We start from the raw sequence: 20959 nt of genomic DNA on the forward strand, positions 1-20959 counted from the left end.
GAGCCTCCTCTAATGTAAACAACTCTTGAATCAAGCTGTCCCCAGGGCCCTTGGGGAGGAATGGATCCCGTGTCCCCTCAGAGGTCTACACCATTCGAAGCCAAAGTCGAAGGGGTCTAGGGGCTTGGAAAGTTGTCATTCTTTCCCAATTTTCCTGAGGATCCCCCCCACACCCGCCCCCGGGAAACGGGAAATCTCAAGAAGCCCCGCGCCTCGGTCTCCCTTAGCTACGGTGGCTACCGCCCCACAGGCTTCAGGGAGTTGCAGTCGGCCCCTCCTCCTTAACCTGGCGCCTGGCAGAGCGGGGACTGGGTCCACCTGGGGACCAGTGGGCGTGGTCTCCAGGAGTGGGCGTGGCCTCAGGAGAGGGCGGAGGTTCCCGGGAGTCTTTTGGCCTTAACTCTTTCCTTCTCGCTCCTCCTGTGCTATAGGTACCTCCTGGAGCTATGAAATCCCTCAGCCCGATCCTCTTCCTTGTCTTCCTCTTCGCTGGGCTGGGTTCCAAGGCCGCCCCTGCAGCCTCACTGCCTTTGGGCTCTGACTATCCCGGGATGGGCCACTCCTCCCAGCCCTCCCCTCGGGCTTCCGAAAATTCCACTCTCCGTGGGACTAGCCCAGAATCCCCCAGGACTGCTTATCCTGAGCCCTCGCAGACACCTCAGGCGGTTTCCCCTGAGCCCTCCTCCCTTGACCTCACTGAGACTACCACACCTGACCTCCGAGAAAGCCCACACCCAGAGTCTCCTGAGACCCCCAAACCTAACTCACTCAGCACCTCAATATCAGAATCCCTGGAGGCCCCCCAAATTAACCTCTCCAAAACAACACACCCAGAACCTCCTGAGACCCCCAAAACTGACCCAACTGAAATTCCACACACAGAATCCCCTGAGACCCTCAAACCCAATCCCTCCAAAACTTCACACCCAGCATCTTCTGAGACCCCACACCCTGATCCCACTCAAACTCCATACCAAGAATCCCCGGAGATTCCCACACTTAACTCCACTGGAATCTCTCACACACCATCCCCTGAGAACCCAGATGCTGACCCCACTGAGACCTTTGAACCCAAGTCTCCAGAAACCCATGACCCTGACAACACTGAGACCCCAGACTCTGAATTCCTCCAGACCCTTCCTCCTCACCCAACTGAAACCCCCCAACCAGAATTTCATGTAGGCCACGGCCCCAACCCCACTGAAATTCCCCAAACAGAACTCCCCACAACCCCTTACCAAAATGCAGCAGAGATCCCCAGGGCCTCTGACATTGGGGTCGCCACTAGTCTCCACGCAGAAACGCCTGCACCCTTCAAGGAAGACGTGCTGCCCCTGAATCCCAAACCAGAAACACCTGCAGCCACCCAGCCCGATGCCCTGAGATTGCCCGCCTCAGACTCCCCTGGAACCGCTGAGCTGAAGGCCCCCCAGAACTCTAGCCCTATAGGGCCCGACGCCCCTCCTCCCTCAGCCCGGACTGCGGGGCCCCTGGCTCCTTCAGGGCCCCCCCATCAACCGGCGCCTGCCACTCCGCGGGCCCCCCAGCGGCGCAGCCGAGGTGAGAGAGTCAACACCATCATCGTGGTGGAGCGAGTGGAGGAGACCGGTGAGGGGCCAGGACCCGGACTCCCGGGCCGAGGGAGGCTGAGGTGGGAGGAGGCCCAGGACTGGCACTGCTGGGTCGGAGCGGGGAGGAGACACGGGGGGCCCGGACTCCTGGAGCCTAGGGAGGAGGGGGGTGGGATCCGGATTCCTGGGTCTCGGGGAGGAGGAGCTAGGAGTTGAGGTCGCTCCGTCCCCGGGCCTCCTTCCTTCAGGCGTGACCCTGGTGGGACGTCCCCGGGGCGTGGCTGGAGGGGCGCTGTGCCTATTCCTCGCCGGCACCGGGCTACTTATCGGCATTTGCTTGTTGCTGTGGTGTCTCTACCGCCGGGCGGCTCGACATCGGCCCTTCGCACACCACCGGCTGCCGAACGACGGGGATGAACCGGGTGAGCAACTCTTGAAGCGAACGGCTCCTTGACCTCATGCCCATTTCCTTCACCGGGTCAGTAGAAGCCCTGACCCCCTCCATGGTCAAGTTCTGCTCCCCACCCCCAATTCTCTAAAATTTCAGGCAGACACATCCAGTTCCGCCCCCGGCCCAGGTGTGGCCTGGGGCTCGGAGCCACCGGGCCCCACAAATCCCGCCCCTTCCCCCTCTGGGGACGCGGCAGGCCCCGCCCTTGCTGTACGAACGCCACGCCCCCTCACCTGTCCTGGGCTATTTATTTATTTACTTACTTATTTATTTATTTTGTCTTTTGAGGACCGCACCCGCGGCATATGGAGGTTCCCAGGCTGGAGGTCGAATCGGAGCTGCAGCTGCTGGCCTCCACCACAGCCACAGCAACACAGGATCCGAGCCGCGTCTGCGACCTGCACCACAGCTCACAGCAACGCCGGATCCTTAACCCACTGGGCAAGGCCAGGGATGGAACCTGCGTCCTCATGGATGCTAGTCAGATTCATTTCCGCTGAGCCACGACGGGAACTCCCAGGGGCTCTTTAATTCGAAAACCTGATCCAGTGGCTGCTCCAAATCCTCTCCCCCATCTCCTCATTGGCCAGAGTCGCTGTCAGCCTAGGGATGACCTTGTTCCTCTGCCCCCACAGTTATGCATCTGGACGCCCCAAAGGACCCCTATGACCTCTACTTTTATGCGCCGGACGCCTGGGTCCCTTCACACATCGCCACCAAGCAGCCACCGCCCACTCCTCCGCTGCCGCCCAAGCTGCCCCCACCGCCCCGCGGGGGCCGCCCCCAGCGCCTGGAACCGCTCTCCCCCACCACGCTCCCCAACAACTTCGTGTGAGCCCTGCCAGACCTGCGCCATCCACAAACGGAGCAAGGACCCAGAGGTCCCGTCGTCCTGGCCCGCTCTGCTACCTAGTGGTTCTCTTAGATAGAGGGTCCAACACCCAGAGATGCTTTAGAAGTGACCGGAGAACACTGAGGCCGAATAAATCACGTGTTCCCACGGCTAGACACCTGCTCTGGTCTGAGTCCTGGGGGAAGAGGGTGGCTGGGGTCCTAGGACACCGGGTGTGAGGGCGGGAGGCTGGGGCCTGGACTCCTGGGTCGGAGGGACTCCCGCGGCCAGTGACGCCTGGGTGTGTACACCAAAGCATTTTATTGGGAGGGGGCAGGGCAGGAGTTACAGTCACAGAGAGAGACACAAAGACACAACCCTGCCTGGGGAAAAACACCCCTTTCCCCCAGCCCCATTCCCTTTCCTGGGATTCTGTGACTTCTATATACGTTCCCCAAATTCTAAGCCGAAATAGGGGAGTCTGAGAGGGAAGGATCCCAGATTTGGAGTCATTTAGCCCCTGAGGGACCTAACGAATGGCCACTGAGAAAACGAGGGCAGTCTGAAACCACCCAAGAGAATAAAGTGCAAGGAATGAGGGGAGAAGGAGCATCTTGAAACCGCCATGGGGAAGTTCAATGGTGGTGGCTTCAAACCACGGAGGTGATGGACTGGAGCAGCCCCTGTTTAGACCTGAAAACCGTGTCAGAAAAAGTGCATGGGGGTGAGGAGCGGCCTCGTGTCAAACCCGCCACTTTTTGGTTTCCCTAGGCCTTGGGCAAAGCTAGGGAGAAGGTCTTGGGGACTGGGTGCTTCAGCAGAGTCTGCTGGTGGAGGGAGGGGTGGAGAGGTGGGGAGGTGCTTGAAACTGCCTTGTCCCCCCAGAAACGCTGGTGAGAATCAACCCCGAGAATGGTGCATATGGGTGACAGTTAAACCAACCGGGCAAATGCAGAGTAGTGTTGGGAGAGATTTGAAATTTCTAGGGGAAGACCTTGAATTTTTCTGAAATTAGAGGGGGGCTGAGTAGTCTCAGGGGGTCAGCCTGAGAGTCCCTGGGGTTCAAGGAAAGAGGGAATTGCCCCAAACCACAAGAGCTGGAACTGTCCCTTCCAACAAAGCCCTGAAAGGAGAGCTTTGACACCACTGAGGCCGACCAGGTGGAGAAGGGAGCCTTCAGGGGAACGTGGGTATCCTTGGTGGGTGTCCTTGGTGGGTATCCTCGAAACTGCCTGCGGGGTGGGGGGGGAGGCGGAGCTTCGCTACCCGGAGAGGCGGCGGGGAGGGAGGAGGATTTGACGGCACTGGGAACGGGGAGAGTGCTTCTTGGCCTGAGGCAGGGCGCAGAGGACCAGGCTTCCTCGACACGGCCACTCAGGCCTGAGGTGTGTGGAGTGGAGGCCCTGGAAACTGCCATCCGGTCGGAGGCACGTGGTCAGTAGGCCCCCCGGACAGGGGGCGGGGGTCTCGGGGGTTGAACTGTGCTGTGCGTGGCCCCATAGGAGGGCGGGGGAGCAGGGGGTGCCCCCGGGGGCTCGGCCTCATCCTCCATTTCGCTCTCGTCACTGCCAGCCAGCTGGTCGTGGCCAACGAAGCCACATTTCTCTTCGCTCATCTCCTCAGGCTCTGCCCACGGCTGCTTCTCTCCGGAAGCGAAGACCCCGTAGAAGATGACTCCGCCGTAGTGCACCAGGGAGGCGATGAGGAACACGTACTGCCACTCCTCCCGCGTCTGCGGGGAACGACGGGGCGGGGCGGTCAGAGGACGGGGAGGCAGGAGGGGGAGAGAGCATGGGGGGCAGGGTAGGGGGCCCAGAGAAAGGGAGCCGGAGAGGGCAGGGATGGAACCCGGGGAGGCGGACCCAGGCCGGGAAGGTCCCGGACACAGATCCGGAAGGCGAGTGGGTCAGGGCCCGGCCGCCCGCACACCTTGTGTTTAGTCATGGCACCCACGATGATGGGGCACACCATGCCGGACAAGGTACCCACGCCGTTGGAGATGCCCATGAGGATGCTGGCGTAGCGCGGGGCGATGTCCAGGTGGTTCACGTTGAACCCTGGCGAGGGAGCCAGGAGGCGTCACACGCGACTCGCCTCCCCTGTCCCCGCCGCTCTTTCGAGTGCACTTTCGGCCAGGCTGGGAAGTCCCCTTCCTGAGCCGGAAAGACCCCCGGAGCTGCCCAGAGCTCCCCCCAGGCTGCGGAAGGCCGTTCTCACCAGAGATGGCGAAGCCGCTGAAGCCCACGGCGAGGACGAGGAAGGAGATGGCCACGCCCTTGGAGTGCGAGTAGCCGACCACCAGCAGCAGCGTAGCTTCCATCCCAAAGCCTGCAGACAGCCCGCCTCATCTGAGCGCCATCGCCCCAGGCCACCTCTCCAGATCCGTTCCCGCCCCGGCCCGCCCCCATTCTCCCGCGTTTAGCCACTTCCACGCCTGTCCCCGGCTTCGTCCCCCATTCCGCCCGAGCCCACCCTTCCCGAGCCTCTCCTCCCCGAGACCCGGCCCCTGACCAGGGGCACAGCGTCCACGGCCCCTACTGGGCCCTCCCTGGCCCCGCCCCCTGACTAGGCCCCGCCCCCGAAGACGCCGGATCCCGGCCTCGCCCGAGCACTTCACTCTTTCCCCATCTGTCCCCATTCACTACACTCAGACCTTTGTCACTCCAGTTCCCCCTCTTCATCCCCCACTTCCCATCCTACTGCGGTCTGCCCGGAACAGCGCCGGCCTTCCAAACCCAATGTGATCTCGCTTTGGCTCCACCTGGACAACCACACCTGCCTCACCCTATTCTGCCTCGGCCCCTGAGGCTGCCACTTGAGATTCTGTTCCAGCCGGGCGGGGTCTCACCCCGGCTCCGCATTTTGGACACGCCCCTGACCCCGGCCCCACCCCAAGGCCCAGCCCCCTGGATCCAGCCCATCACGCTCTGCCCCTCCCCGGCTGCCCCAGACGAGGTCCAGGCCCTGCCCCACTCACCCCCGCAGTTCATCAACTTGCGCACGTTGGTGGTGGACATGATGCGGCGGCTCCTCAGGAAGTCGGCGATCTGGCCGCCAATGGGCACGATGATGGTCATGACCAGGTGAGGCAAAGCTGATACCAGGCCCACCTGCGGCAGCGGGCGTAGAGGGGGCGGGCTCAGCGGCCGCCAGCCCGGCGTCTCCACCCGTTCAGGCGCCATTGGCTCCTCCCTGTCCCTTGTGCCAACCCCTTGAGATCCAGGCTGCTCTCCTCGGCCCCTCATCCCTGCCGCGCCCCCAGCCCTCTCCTTCTGGGCCCAACCTTGCTGATCTCAAATCCGAACACTTCTTCGAAGTAGGCGGGCTGGGAGATCAGAAGCAGGTAGAACGTCCAACTGCGGCAGAAGTTGGCCACGATGATGGCATAGACTGGCATGGACGTGAAGAAGCGCCGCCAGGGTGTGTTAAACTTCTGCGGTGGGTGAGAGGAGGGGCGGCTAAGACAGAGACCAGGGCTGGGTGCTCTCCGTGTCCCTTCAGGGATCCCGGGGTAGGTCCGCGGAGACCCAGGTTTCCCGACCTCACTAAAACCTCCAGGGACGCAGGGTCGCCGGCTTGACCGTGTCCCTGTGGGGAAGTTGGCATCCTAGCCTCACAGTAACGTTTTGGGGATGCTGGGGTCCTCACTCTACAGTGGCCCACAGGTTTGCAGGTGTCCAGACCCCACGATGACCTTCGGAAACTCATAAATGTGGCCCCAAGAGTCTCTTTCCATCTAATCGCGCCCTCTAATTCTAGCCTCACCCACCCCGAGGTCTAAGCAAAGCCACACCTTCGAATCTGCTTCCGCAGGTTTAACCACGCCCATCAGTGGTTCCGCCCATTTCGCGACCCAGCAGGGCCTCAGCCCCAGCTTATTCTGTCCTCCCTCCCCCTCCGCCTCGCCCCGGCTTTAACCCCGCCTCCTAGGTTCTAGCTCCACCCACCTTGCGTTCCCCTCCAGTCTCCAAGAGTCTACAGCAACCCCCTAAGATCTACATGCAGTGCGGGATCAAAGCCCCCTTTTCTCCTGCCTCCCTTCCTAGATTTCTCTCCTCGCCCCGCCGCTCCCTCGCCCCGCAGGCCTGGGCTCGGACCGTGACGGGGTTCATGAGTTTGGCGCTCTCGCCGATGGCGTCCTCGATGTACTTGCGCTCCTCCTCCGAGATGCTAGGGTGCAGCGCCGGGGACTCGTATGAGACGAGCAGCCAGAACAGGTACCAGAAGATCCCGAAGCTGCCTGGGGGGGGGGGTTGTCAGGAGGGGAACGGAAGCGAGGTGACGACCGGCCTCGCTCTGCCCCAGTGCCACCCGGACCCAGGCGTCCGGGCCCCTCACCGTAGACGTAGAACACAGAGCTCCATCCCGAGTATTGCACCAGGACCCCGGCGAGAGGCATCGCGACCACCGCCCCAGCATAGGAACCTAAAGGGGAGGACGCGGGATGGAGAAGGATCCCATCTTCCCTCAGACACGGTAGTGCGGATCCCCAGCCCCCGCCTTTCTGGGACACAGAAGTACCGGCCGTAGCCCCTCCTCCCTCAGCCCGGAGTCCACCCCCCAGCCCCCTCCATCCTTAGACCCACAAGCCTGGCTTCCAGCCCCTTCCTCTCACCGCAAAAGGCTGTCGTCGCCAGGCGACTCCGCTCTAAGGGCGGGGCCCACTTGCTCCAGATCCCGTGGCAGGCGGGATACGTGACCCCCTAGACAGGAGAAAACCAAAGTTAACGGGAAGAGGCGGGGCCGGAGCTGCGGCGGGGTCGTAGGGGGCGGGGCTTTACCTCTACCAACCCCTGAAGGATCCTCACGAAGATGACACAGCCGTAGTGGACGCGGGCAGCCGAGGGGATCAGCATGTTTAGAGTGGAGGTAGCCACAATAGCAAAGCCGAAAACCCTGATGGGAAGAGTTTGTGGTCCGGGGAAAGAGTCCAGCTGTCACACCATACCTCGTATTCTGCCCTCTCCTCCCGCGCAGGCCAGGCCCTGCACCCGCAGCACCCCAGGCCCCACCTTCTCCAGGAGTCTCACCTTCCACAATCACAAGCCCAGCCTTTCTCTGGGACCCCGCCCCCGAAACCAGGCTCCTCCCATTTCCCCGGAACCAGCCCCCCAGGCAAGGCCACACCAGCACACAAGTGTAGCTTCCACCCACTTTGAGACCACATCCCATACCTGTTAGCTGCGAATTTTTGGCAGATAAATCCTCCGGGAATCTGGGTGACAATGTAGCCCCAGAAAAAGGAGCCATGTATGAGGCCAACTGTCTCTGGATCCCAGTTGAACTGAGCTTTCTGTGGGCCAAAAGGCACGTCAAACCAGCCATCCTGCCCCATGCTCTGCTCCTCCACCAGTCAGCACCCATAGAGGGTCCCTCGGCCAATGAGCAGCAAGGATCCCCTCTTGCTGTCAATACACTACCTATCAAAACTCAATCCATCCACCCCAACTGTGTTGTTAGGGTCACACTACCTTAGCAACGGGGCCTATTGCTGCCCAGAAGCCTAGCTCTGCCTGCTTCCCTGCCTCGGTGTCCCTTCTCTGAATGTCTAGGGATTGGGGATTCTTTCGCCACTTCTAACCAATGTACAAACCATTTGTCAATTGACCTAGATTGGATCTAGGCAGAGACAAGAAGTAGCCAAAGGGTCGGGCCTGTTTGGAAGGGAACAAGGGCCGGGTAGGCCATAGCCCAAATTAGGAATTTTTTTCTGAGGCAGAGGCATGGCCTATACTGAAATTAAAATAGGGACAAAATCTGAGATGAGGCAGGGCTCTAGGGAAGGTCCAGAGCAGATGGGGGAGGGATGTAAGCTGCGGCAGAACTTCAGGAAAGCCAGAATCAAAATTCACAGTGGAGGAAGTTCCCCTGCAGTGCAGTAGGTTAAGGATCCGGCTTTGCCCCAGCTGTGGGGCAGATTGCAGCCGCGGCGTGGGTTTGATCCCTGGCCCAGGAACTTCCAGATGCCGCAGGCGCGGCCAAAAAAAAAAAATTCATGGTGGAGCCTGAGTTGCGCCTGGGATTAAGATGCAGCGCTGGAACAGATGTGGGCAGAGGTGGAGCGCATTTGTTAGGAGGCCCAAAATGAGGCAGGGAACCGAACGCTGGGCAGCCTGCGTTTTGAAATCCGAGACTGGAAACAAATGGGAGCAGGGCTTCATTTTGATCAAGGCGGGGCTTAGGCAGGGGAGACCCCTGAGGTGAGCTGGAGCTGAGGGGGCAGCCCAAATGGGCGGGGCTGCGGAGGCTGTGGCGTGGAGGGGGCGTGGCCTGAGCCTCGCGAGGGCGAGCGTGACGTCACCAGAGGGCGTGGGCAGGGTTAGCAGCAGCCGGAGGTAGCTCCCGCCCTGAGCTACCTGCATCACCACGTGGCCCCCGCGGTGGGTCGTGCTGTTGTTGACCATGGAGACGATGGCCACGCCCAGGTTGCAGCGGATGCCGAAGCTGATGCAGAAGCCCAGACCGCTCATGATGGCGATAATGTAGCGGCGAGGGAGACCAAAGCAGGTGCAATCCACTACCGGCGGGTCCCGGGTCTGTGTCGTCACCGGGCGCCCATCAGCACTTAGCTCCAGCGTCTCTGCACCTTCCTGCCGCTTCTCCAGAAGACTGAGAGGCAGCAAGGGTCAGACTTGGCCGTCCAGACCCCCAGCCCTCTCCTCCCCATGACACAAGAGCCCAGGACAAAACCTCCTGCTTTTCAGGACACAGGATTCTAAGCCCAATCTCCCTCTTTCCCCAGGAATCCAGTCCCTAAATCCCTTCTGGGCCCTGGTCTCCATCTCCCTCCCAGCAAGTACTCACACCCTCAGCCCCTTCCTCTGCCAGACTCAGGTATGGACTGCCTCAGTTCCCTTCTCCCTGAGCCCAGTCACCTTTCCACTCAGTTGTTTTAGACCCAAGCTACCCTTTGTGATCCAAACCCCGTGCCCCCAGCCCCCACCTCAAGGCCCGGAGACTCTCCAGCCCCCTCTTCCAGATATGAGTCTATTTGAGGAAGCAAAAGGCGCTGAGGAGATGCTTCAGCAAAGGTGTCAAAAGAACAGATGCTTCTCAGCCACGTCTGCTATATATACCAGCCCCCCTCCTCCCTGGCCCTGTGGCGTGCCCTTCCCTGCTTCCAGGTCCCCGGTGCAGGGCTGATATCCAGCTGACTCCGTTCAGCCACTAGAAGCCCATTCCCAGGAATCAGGGATGGGGAGACCTCCAGGGCAGTGGAATCCAGCAGCCCAGCCGGATATCCCTGGGGAAACTTGAGTTCAGGCCGTCAACCTAGGGGGAGGGAGGGGGAGTGGCGGCGGGTGGTGTCCTGGCAAGGGACAGATGGCCCTGGTGGGGGGATTGGCTCAGTCCCCAGCATGGCTCTCGCCCCCGCCTGTTCTGGATCCAGGATTGAGTCTGCGATGATGGATAGGGCGCTCTCGGAGGGCCACCTCAAACCCAGAGAGAGGCTGCAGGGAGAAGGAGGTGCCCTGAGATGGGGTGAAAAGATTCAAAAGCAGGGGGACAGAGACTGGGGGGTGGGGGTGGGCAGAGGCTGAAAGCAAGAGGGTCAGAGACACAGAGGAAGGAGAGAGATCCAGAGAGAAGGGACAGGTATTCAGAGAAGGACAGACGGACATCCAGACAGGAAGAGAATAAGGCAGCAGCAGAGACCTCGGGGCGGGGCGGAGGAGGTCAGAGACCCTGGGAAGGAAAGGGACAGAAACCCAGAGGGGGACCCAGAGCCAGGTGGGGACAGAAACCGGGGAGAAAGACCACCCCAGTCAGAGCTGAGAGAAAGATGGAGACCAGGAGCCTGCGGAGAGAGAGGCTGAGGATGTGATTTGTGAGGTGTGGTCCCTCTCGGAGGTGGGGAGGCAGCCAGGGGATCGGGCTGGATCCCAGGAAGGGGCTAGAACAGATGGAGGCGAGGGAGACTGGGACGGGGGAGGAAAGAACAGCCAGACGGTCTGGGAGGAGGAGGCGGATGAAAGAGAGGAGAACACAGCCGCCCTCCCCATCCTAGAACTTAAGGAAGTGGGGGAGGGGTTAAGAAATGGGGGGGGAGGCTGGGGGAGGAGACAGAACCCGGGAGAATGAGGAATGAGACCCTGAGAGGGGGAGCCAGGGAGCCAGGGAAAGGGGAATGGAAGCCCCCAGAAGGAAGAGTGCGGGGTGGTAGGGACACCCTCCCATCACACTGGGTCAGCCAATGAGATTAGACTCTGACCCAGTTGCTCTCAGAGGCCCTTTGACCCTGACAGCATCGCGGGCTCTGAAATTTGATATTCATTGTTCATATTAGGACCTGTCAGATCTCGGATCAAAGCTTTCTAACCCGAGGTAGGTGGTCTCAGCATTCCCATAGCCAGAAAATGGGGGCAAGGGGAGGACGTGAGGTTACCAAGAGGGACCTTCAAGGTGATATTATCATTTCAGCAGAGAAGAACCAGTGGTGCAGAGATGAGGGTGGCCCCAGTGCTTGAGAGAGGACAAGGACAGAGAGGCGGGAGCCTGGATGGGGATCCCTTTCCCGTCACCGATGCCTGGAACTCAAGTAGCGCTCGGGAGGCAGGCAACCACAATGAAGACGGGGTGTCAGCTCCCTATCTCTGCGCCTCTGTCTCGGCTTCTCCCAGATTCTCAGTCTGCTCCCCCTCCTCACGTCTCTGTCCCCTTATCTGCAGTTCTCCCTTATATCCCCATTGTACAGCTAAGGAAACTGAGGCTCAGGAAGTGGAAGCAGCATGTCCAAGGTCACACACACGTGCACCACTGGGGCCTGATCACTTCCTGGCCCTCAGCATGGCCCTGCCCAAGGACTGGCTCAGAGAAAGGAGGCGTTTTGGCTCCTGTCTCTCTTGTAGTCCCCTTCCCCCCTCTTCCTTGTCCCAAGTCGCCCGGGGTTACTGTGTGTTTCCTGGTCTGAGGGAGTTCTCCACCCACTCCAGCCTCACTCATCTTGAGGAAATCTGCAGCCACCCTCCCAGACTTGGGAGGGAGGTTGACCTGGGTTCAAGCGACACCCTATGTTCCTAGGCACTGATTTCTCCCCCTTTTCCTCTGCACCTCAGTTTCCCCAGCTTTGTCTAGTGGATTAAAAGGAATCGGTGTGTTGTGTCCAACACAGGGCATCCCCTGTCCCACCCACCATCAAAGTGAACCCGGAGATTCAGACACACATGCTCTTTGGGACTCAAACTCCTCAGTGACCGTCCTGGAGGGATCCCTGAACTCCGGGGTCTCTAGGGGCACAAGAGGCAGCTCAGAGGGGTGAGGGCAAGGTGGAGACTGAGAGAGACCAGATACAGATGAGAGGCTGAGAAGCAGAGACTGAGGGAGAGGCCCTGAGAAACACATCCCTCCTGCCGCCGCCCCCCCTCCCAGCCCCCTCCATCAGCACGTCTCTCTCCCTCTCCTGACTTCGCACTGAGGCACTGATGTATTTTGAGAAACTCGTGAAGGGAGGTGAGAAAAAGGATGGGGAGGGGCTGGAAGATTGGGACACGAAGGGGTGAGGTTATCTCAGCTCCCCCACCCCCTCCCCAACACTGCGCCATCCTCCTGCCCCCTCCTTCTATCCAGCCTTATTCCCATCTCATGTAACTGGAAGGGGGGGTGTAACTCTGGAACTAGGAGGTGACCTGAAGCAAGCAGGATCGGTGTTAGACTTAGGGAAGGACTTGCACGGTCTGGTGAGATGGACTGAGGGTCAACTAAAGATAGGGTCAAGGCTGTAGGCCAAGAGGACAGGGTCTGAGGGAATGGCGGCAGGGGCATGATGCCCATGAGGCCATCTCCTCCTCCCGCTGTGGTCAGATATTTTTAGGCTTCGCCACAGCTGAGTAATTTCTCTGACTTGGAGCCAGGGCTGGGGTTGGGGGTGAGAGATTTGGGGGGGTGTCCAGATGGCTCTGGGGACACCCAGGTCACCGGGGCCATCTCCTCTTAGCTCTAGCCTGTACCTTTGGGGGAGTCTGTCCTATCCGGGAGCCTAATTTTTGGCCTGCAACTCCGTTCTCCACCAGAGACCCAGGATACCCTGGCTTCTTCCTCCCAGCTTAACTCTGCTCAAGGACAAGGACCAATGGGCCCCAATCCGATTTAGCTTCAGCTTAAACTCCCTGAGGGATGGAAACTGACAAACACACAGAGATGGAGAGACCCAGCTTGGGGGAATAGAAACCCAGAAAGATGGTCAGAGATCCTGGGGGGGGGGGGACCAGAAACTCAGAAAGAGAGCGTGACAAAGACCCCAAGAGATCTTGTGAGAGCAATGGCCAGAGACTCAGAGATCAAGGGAAACAGAGGCCAAGAGAGAGGAGACAGAGATCCAGAGAAAAGCGGCAGAGAGAAGACAGGTGAACAGAAACCCAGAAGTGGGGAGGGAGTCAAAGACCCCAATGGAGGGCAATATATAGTCCCAGAGAAAAGGGCAGAGCCTGAGCTGGGGCGGGGCTCCGAAAATGATGGATGAGACAGGACCAGAGAGAGCGGCGCCGTCCGAGACGGAGAAAGAAAACTGGACAGAGGTGCCCCCCCACCCGTGGGTATCGCCCTTTCAGCTGTCCGTCTGCGCCCAGGTGGGAATGACCGTCCTCCTGGACCTCGCGCTCTCCCTCGCCCAGGATCCCCACCACGCTCACCGGTGCAGCCTCCCGAGGGCGCGACCCGCTAGCTTCCGAAACTCCTCCTGGCGGAACTCCATGGTGGCTGCTCCCGCCGCCAGTCCCCTCCGCCGATCCCCCCGCCCGCGGGCCCGGGCGGCCGCGTCCGGGTTCCCGGGGTCCGCCCCGGCCCGGCCGGCCCCGCAGCTCCGCTCGGGGGGAAGGAGGCTGCGAGTGCCGGCTGCCTAGGGGCTGTCACTGGACTCCGCGCCGGGGGCGGGGTGGGAGAGGCCCCGCCCACCCATGTAAGACCCCGCCCCTTGCGTTCTAGCCCCGCCCATCTCTTGCAGCCCTCCTTCCCGATTCTCGCCCCACCCTTCCACTCCAAGACCACGCCTCTAGGTTCTGAACGCGCTTGTCTAGGTTACATCGCCTTCCTGGAGTTACTCCCCTCTCATCCATCCTCCACCAGTTCCTTCTAGCCCAGGTTTTCTCGTCTCCGGAATTCTCTCTACCATTTGGGATTTACTCCTCCAATTCAGTTCCCCCTAATTTTGTCCCCTCATTTGTCCCCTACAGTTCCATCTTACGGAGGAGCCCTCTGCTTTTCACCGTCCCTGTCCTATCCCTCGGAATTTCTTTGCCCTCTGGTTCCTCATCCCGCCTCATCCTCAGTTCCAACTCTCTCATTCAGAGGATTCTTCTCTCATTCAGAGAATCCACCCCCCCACCCCCGATTCCTGTCCCCATTTCGATCCACCCATCGTCCCCTCTAGTTCTTCTTCATTCATTTTCTGTACCCTTGACTCCCATCCACCTGTTTGCATCTTTCCCCTTTTGAATTCCATATCCCTCCGGTTCTATTTCCCTTCTAGGCTCATCCCTCCTTCCAGTTCCTTTATTTCCGATTTCCTTTCCAAGTTCCAGCCACTACATTTGTGTCCCCCCCACCTCAGTTACCGGCCATTATTCCCTCCCTCGCTTGGGATCCATCCCAGCCCTTTGAGTTCTGTACCCTCCTCCTTGGATATTCCTCCACCCCTTGAGTTCTGTCCCCTCCCCTGGGATCTGTCCCTGTTGTGATTTTTGCCCCCACCCCCTGGAATCGGCCTCGGGAATCTGTTCACGGGCTCTGTACCTATGGGATCGGTCCCCGCCCCGTGGGATCGGTCCCCGCCCCCTGAGTTCTTACTCCACCCCTGATATCCAGCCCCGCCCCTCTGCGGTTGAACCTGGACTCTTCCTCTGTCTCCAGCAAGCAGGCATGTTCGGCTTCGCTCCCTTCGCCGCCAGCCCCTCTCCCTGACGCTGAGTCTACCTTCCAAGCCCCAGGAGGGTGCTCCTTTTCTCGCCGCCTCCCTGCGACGAGCCAAAAATGCATTTGGGATTAAATTTTCATGATGTGTATGGCATAGGTCCTCCAGGGAGTGGGAGGGAGAAGCCGGCGCGGCTGGCGGGCGCCAAGGACAGGGTGGCCCGGCAGCCACTGTTGGCCGCGGCCTCTCGCCTCTAGCTTTGTCTCATTGGGTCTATGTCACAATTTTGCCAACGTTTGAAAAAATCCTGGATTCCCAGGGAGGAGAGGCTGGTGTCTGGGACTCCAGGGTCCGAGGGAGGAGTGGCCCGCGGAGCCGTCCACACGCGCCACCCTGTGGCGGCAGAATCCCGGGTCTGCGCGCGGAGGCGACGGTCGCGGCTCTGGGCCAGGTGTGAAGGTAGAGCAGATGGTGAAGAGGAGGGAGTGGGAAGGGGGCCCAGCCGCTGCCAAATCCCGGGCGGTCGCCGGAACCATCACCATGGAGACCGAGGAAGGCAAAAAGGACTCAGCCCCACACTCGCGGCCTCCCACGGAGGACTCCTGTGCAAACTGCAGGTCCCAGCGGCCGCGGGACTTCGCTGTTTGCTTGCGAGGGCCTCTGGGAGTTGTAGTTTCGGAGCCAGTGAAGCTGCGTTGCGCCCTCTGGTGGACATGGCTCCCAAGTTCGCTCCTTCGGAGGCCCAACTGACCCTACCCAATGGCATCCCCCACTTTTCACCTTCTACTCCCCCTTTCCGGATCCAGTTCACTCACGTGCAGCCACCCCGGCCTCTCAATTCCAGCATCTGCCACCGAGGCTCCTGCATTTACCGATCCTCCTAGGGCTCACTATGGAAGAGAGTGTTGGCAAGCATTCTTTGACTCAACAAATAATTTGAGTTCCTACAGGGCATCAGGCCCTGTCATACCCTAGGGGACATAGCTCTAATTAGAGTAACATCGGGTATTGAGGACCACCAGTGGAGGGCACTAACTCAGCCAGGGAAGATCAGAGAAAGTCTGAAGTTGGAAAAGCTTTCCAGGGAAAGCTCACTCAAGGGGATGACTGAGAGGGTGGGGTTGGGGCATGAGGGTAGAGGAGACTTGTCCTGTGGGAGCCAACCACCAGATGCACTGGAGCAGCGCAGAGACGTCCTGAAGACGAGGCTACTTAGCAGAGGGCAACAGCAGAAAGCAAGAAAGGGCCACAAAGCCGGTGTGGTCAGGACTCGGTTTGGTGCGACTAGCCTAGGAAGCAGAGGCCGAAAGGGGGCGTGAGGGGGACTAGACAGCACAGAGCCCGAAGTGCTCGGCTGAGGGGCGAGGACCTTCTCCTCGGAGCACCGGGGAGCCCAAGAGGGGCCGTGAACCCGAGAGGGGCAAGGTCAGTTCTGGGGCTGGGAGAGCAGGGAGTGGATCCAGAGAGGAGCACAAGGCCTGAGCTGGGGCGGTGACTCAACGGGACTCCAAGACTCCAGCCCAATGTCCCTCGTCCCTCCCGCTCCCATGTACTCTTTAGCCAGACACAGAACAAAGGCAAAAAATCTTTTATTTCAGGTTTAGGGAAGCCACCAGCCTCTCCTCTTCACACAGAAGCACAGGGAGACACCCAGTCAAGAAGGGGCTACAGAAGAGGCATCGCCACCATCAATTGCTGAGGAGACAGAGGAAGAGGAGAGAAGAGTCAGGACTCGGGAGTCCGGCCCCCAGCCCCCTCCTTCAGACCCAGGAGTCCAGGCCCCTCAGCGTCCCTGGTTCCTTGCAACCCCAGCCCCCCAGGTACCTTTCTCTTCCGATGGAAGGCTGCCTTGCTCTCGTCACCGTTGATCCGCAGGGGGATGTAGGCATCCAGATGGTACAGCTGCTGGGGGCCCATCATCACCAGGCGATTCTCCCCAATCTCCAGCGACAGCCCAAGAGCTCCATCCTGGGGATGCACTCCCATCAGCCCACCCGCCCCTTCCCAGCAACAGGGCGATAAGATCGTGGACCAGGGAGAACTCTTGCATCTGGGGATATCATATCTAAAGACTCTAATCTAGGAGGTCCCTGGTGGCCTGGCACTTAAGGATCCAGCATTGCTACCCCTGTGACTCGGGTTTGATTTCTGGCCCAGGACCGCTGCATGCTGTGAGCACAGCCAAAAAAAAAAAAAAAGGTGGCAGGTGGGACAGAGTAATCCCCCTCTGAGACCCCAACCCTTCCAGACCTCACCCTCCTGCTCTGGGGGAGGGTGCACTCACCAGTCTGGGGAGGTCGATTTCCGCTAAGAGGAGGTCAGGGGCCTCTAGCCAAAGGTTCAGATGAGGCTTCTCGGGGCTGGGGAGGAACAAGACCCGGCATGGCCATGGCGGAGAGCCGCTAGGGCTGTTCCCTCTCTTCCCTCCCCGGCCTTCGGCCTCAGGACACCTTCCCAGGGGAAGGTCTGTTTCTCCTCCCTCTAGGTTCGCAGAGTCTTAAGACACTGATCCCCGCGGAGAGGGGGGGCGGGGGGGATTCCAAAGAATGTTGGGGAGACAGATAACAGGGACCCAACAAATGCCCACCGGTCCTCAGGTGTAGGGGAGTCGGGTGTGTACAGGTTCCCCAGCTCCTGGATCCGAGGACGCTGCTGGGAGCGGATGTTTTGCTGGGAGATGGCGCCCAGGAAAGGTCTGTTCTTCAAAACGCGCCACTCTGGAGGAAGGGTCAAAGGTCCCATGGGCTCAGGCTTTCCTTTGCTCCTCCTTCTTAGGGAGAGTAGGGGTCTAGGACGGCCAGAGCTTCAGGAGAGAGGCTCCAACCCCGCGGAGGATGCCAGGGATCTGACCACAGCCCCAAGGCTGGCGACAGGAAGGCCTCCCAGCCTTCGCCCCGCCCTCTCAAGCGGTCCAGATCCGGCCCTCGTCTGGAATCCCGAGGGCACCTGGCCTCTCCGGCTCCCTCTCCCAGAACGGCACAGCCCAGGGGCTCATCCGACCCCCGCCCTCACTAACCACCCCCACCCCCAACTTCTCCCAGGGGCTGTGCCCGGGCTGCCCCAGGCTCTGTTCCTCCCTGAGGCCCAGGCCCCAGCCCCCACCTGGATTCAGTTGCAGGCTGTATTTGTCCTCAAGGCCCTCCCTGGCGATGGTGATCACCAGCTCTCTCAAGAAATCGCTGTTCTAGGAGGGTGGGTGGGAGGGAGAAGAGGCCATGGGGGAGGCCTGGGGGGGGAGAGGCCCCCGCCCAGGCCTCCCCCGCAGCCCCGCCCCCAACCTGCATCCTGCGGTAGAAGTCGCTGTTGACAGCTACGTCGTAGGCGGTACAACCCTGGCCTTCTGCGGGGAGAGAAAGGGGGTGAGACCCCCAGGCCTCCGTGGGAACCCCACCGGCCGGCAGAGCCAGGGAAAACACAGTTCTGGACAGCAGCCACAGACCCGGAGAGGGTTAGGAAGCCGAGATTTGCACGCGCAGGCCTCCTGCCTTCCCCTCCCATCCTTCCCAGTCGGGTCCGGAGCTGACCTTGCCCCGCCTCTGCTCACAGCCCTCCCAGGGCTCCCCAGCGCCGGTCGGGGGTGTGGTCTGCCCCTCCCCTCTGGAGAGAAAGCTCACTTTCCCAATGAGGGCATCCCTTTATTTTTGATTCTTTATTCATTCATTTTTATTATTTTAGAGCTGCACCCTTGGCATATGGAAGTTCCCGGGCTAGGGGTCGAATTGGAGCTGCAGCTGGGAGCCTACACCACAGCCACAGCACCGCGGGATCCGAGCTGGGTCTGCGACCTATACCACAGCTCAAGGCAGCGCTGGATCTCCAACCCAGTGAGCGAGGTTGGGGATGGAACCCACATCCACATGGATACTAGTCAGGTTTGTTACCGCCAAACACAACGAGAACACCCCTCATTCCTTTAAATTTCTTCCAGTAGGAGTTCCTGCTGGGGCTCAGAGGAAACGAACTCAACTAGTATCCACGAGGATGCAGGTTCCATCCCTGGCCCCCACTCAGTGGCTTAAGGATCCGGCATTGCTGTGAGCTGTGGTATAGGTTGCAGCTGTGGATTGGATATGGTGGCTGTGGTGTAGACCAGCAAGTGCAGCTCCAATTCAACCCCTAGCCTGGGAACTCCCATATGCCAAGGGTGCAGCCCTCAAAAGAAAAAAAATTTCTTCTGGTCTGGAAAGAAATTACTGAATTACTGACCAATCCAATTCTATCATTCCCTCCAGCCTCTGGACCCCTCTGTCCTCTGCTGAGAACCCTCTTCTGTCTTGGCCTGATGAACTCCTGAGGTTCCTTCAGATCTTATACCCAACACTTCCTCCTCCTCCAGGAAGCCTTCCCTGATCCCTCAGTGCGAGTGAAGACCCCCCCTCCAGCGGGGCACAGAATCACACCGTATGGAAATCGCATCTGCCTCCTTTGCCCTCATCCAAGACTGAGAGTTTCTCAAGGGCAGGTTCTGGATTTTGATGAGTCCCTACTCCCCAGGGCACTGGCCAAAGCTTCATCCCAGGAAGCTTCAGGGGACACATGTGTGCTGCCCGGGGACTCCAGCCAGGAGATCAGCTAAGGAGCACCTGCCCAGCCCTCTCTCGCCCTGGGATAGAGCAGGGAGAAGAGTCAGCCTGGCCAGGTGACCAGAACGGGGACTGTCCAGTGCAGGTGCTGGATGCCAGGAGGCTTGGGATATGCCACGGGGAAGAGGATCAGATCAGGAGGCCGGGTTTCTAGGTCCTGAAGGGGAAGCCGGGGTCTCAGGCCCTGGCTTCTTGGATCCTTGGGAAGAAAGGACCAAGGGGACTAGATTCCTGGGGCCTCTCAAGGCACTGACTTGCATCCAGTTCGGCATGCGGCTCTCCCAGACTCATGGGGATGCGGAACCCGGCTTGGTCCTCCTCCAGCATTTGAAGCAGCTCGTCCTCAGTCAAGTCAGCCGGAGGAGGGATGGAGGGAGAGTGACAGATGTTGATGAAAACCTTGCCTTCAGATGAGTTGGTCTTTATGCAGAAACCTGGAGCAAATGGGTTTGGCCGTGACCCTCTGTTGCTGCCTGGGTCTCGGGGTCCAGCCTTCTTCTGATCTGTCCCCCTCCTTGAATATTAGTCCTCCACTCTCTGGGGCTGTTCCCCTCCCCGCCCTGGGATTTCTGACTACCTTTGAGTCTTCATCCCGCTGGTCACACCTGTCCTCCCTGCCTCTCTTTGGCTCTTGGCCCCTTCCCTGCTCTCTGGGTCTCCATCACTCCTCCCGCTCAAAGCCTCTCTACCTCCCTACCTCCTCTTCCTGTGTCCCCTGCCCCCCAGTCAGGGTCCACCTCTCTCTGGGACACTATCTCTTTCTCTTTACGTTTCTGTCTTTCTCACCAGGTTGAGGTTGTATCTGTGTAGATTCTGGTCGGCTTGTTTGGGCTTGCTGGAGCTCCTTGGAGGCCTGTGCGAAGGAAAGCAATTTTCAAGTTTGGCCTTTGTGCTATCAGAACCCCCTCATTTGTTTTGCAAATGTTTACTGAGCAATTTTTATGAATACTAGCCAGGCAGGGCCTAAGACATACTATGGCCCCTTCCTACCTTGAGGAATCCGAAGAACAAGCCCAATTCTGCTCCCATGTCTTCCAGAGACTAGCAAACTTGAAGGTAAACAACTACAATTCCCGCACGGACGGACACACACACACACACACACACACACACACACACGTATTCCCCGAATCCCCAGGGACCCAGGAGTGCGTTCAATCGCACCTGCAGCAGCAGCTCCTCGAAAGGCGTCGTCTCCGTGCCCATCGTCTCTGCTTCGTTTAGCTCCGGCACCAGCAACGTCGAGTCGGCCATGGCCCTGGGGGAGAGACCTCGGCGTCCTCAGCAACCCCGGCGTGGGGGAACCATCGGCGGGATCTGAACTCTGAGACTAGTTCCTGGGCCCTTAACCAACTCCCGACACCCACTATTCTGTATGAAAATCTGAGAATCTGGCCCGAGACAATTTCACTCAGACCAGATACTGTCGTCAAATCTCTTAAGAGCCAGTGTCTCTAGATGCTAAGTCCTGCGTGCCAAAGGTGCAAACGACAGCCACTCTTTTGATCCCTGCGTAATCAGGAACTTGAGTAGGTCACACTACCCCAACGCTTCATCAATCCTGCAACTGTATTCCGTTACCAATCACAGACCAATCTAGTCTAAGGCTGAAGCCACGCCTCTCATCTCAACCAATCAATACGAACTCCTGATAGTCACTAAATGCCACACTTCCTG

The 20959-nt window shown here is 59.6% G+C and overlaps 3 protein-coding genes across 3 annotated transcripts; 1 reads left to right on the plus strand and 2 right to left on the minus strand.

Annotated features, from left to right (window-relative positions):
• Positions 1–446: 446 nt before the first annotated feature.
• On the plus strand, positions 447–2917 carry GFY (golgi associated olfactory signaling regulator). The gene is made up of 3 exons (XM_047789832.1): positions 447–1608; positions 1820–1993; positions 2658–2917. The coding sequence occupies exons 1-3, from the start codon at positions 447–449 to the stop codon at positions 2855–2857; spliced, it is 1536 nt and encodes a 511-aa protein (XP_047645788.1). The 3' UTR covers positions 2858–2917.
• A 239-nt stretch (positions 2918–3156) lies between these two features.
• On the minus strand, positions 3157–13612 carry SLC17A7 (solute carrier family 17 member 7). Its single transcript, XM_047790424.1, has 12 exons — positions 13483–13612; positions 9211–9463; positions 8029–8147; positions 7636–7750; positions 7470–7557; positions 7193–7279; positions 6952–7094; positions 6138–6287; positions 5832–5964; positions 5072–5182; positions 4784–4911; positions 3157–4586 (listed from the first exon to the last, which is right to left on the minus strand). Exons 1-12 carry the CDS (start codon positions 13542–13544, stop codon positions 4290–4292), a joined length of 1686 nt encoding a protein of 561 aa, XP_047646380.1. The 5' UTR covers positions 13545–13612; the 3' UTR covers positions 3157–4289.
• Positions 13613–16272: 2660 nt separating this feature from the next.
• On the minus strand, positions 16273–20882 carry PIH1D1 (PIH1 domain containing 1). The gene is made up of 9 exons (XM_047790054.1): positions 20447–20882; positions 20069–20135; positions 19537–19716; positions 17978–18039; positions 17802–17883; positions 17287–17416; positions 16984–17059; positions 16524–16667; positions 16273–16394 (listed from the first exon to the last, which is right to left on the minus strand). The coding sequence occupies exons 1-9, from the start codon at positions 20534–20536 to the stop codon at positions 16365–16367; spliced, it is 861 nt and encodes a 286-aa protein (XP_047646010.1). The 5' UTR covers positions 20537–20882; the 3' UTR covers positions 16273–16364.
• Between the last annotated feature and the right edge of the window lie 77 nt (positions 20883–20959).

This window comes from Phacochoerus africanus, chromosome 8, assembly GCF_016906955.1.
Source record: "Phacochoerus africanus isolate WHEZ1 chromosome 8, ROS_Pafr_v1, whole genome shotgun sequence".
In the NCBI taxonomy this organism is placed as follows: Eukaryota; Metazoa; Chordata; class Mammalia; order Artiodactyla; family Suidae; genus Phacochoerus; species Phacochoerus africanus.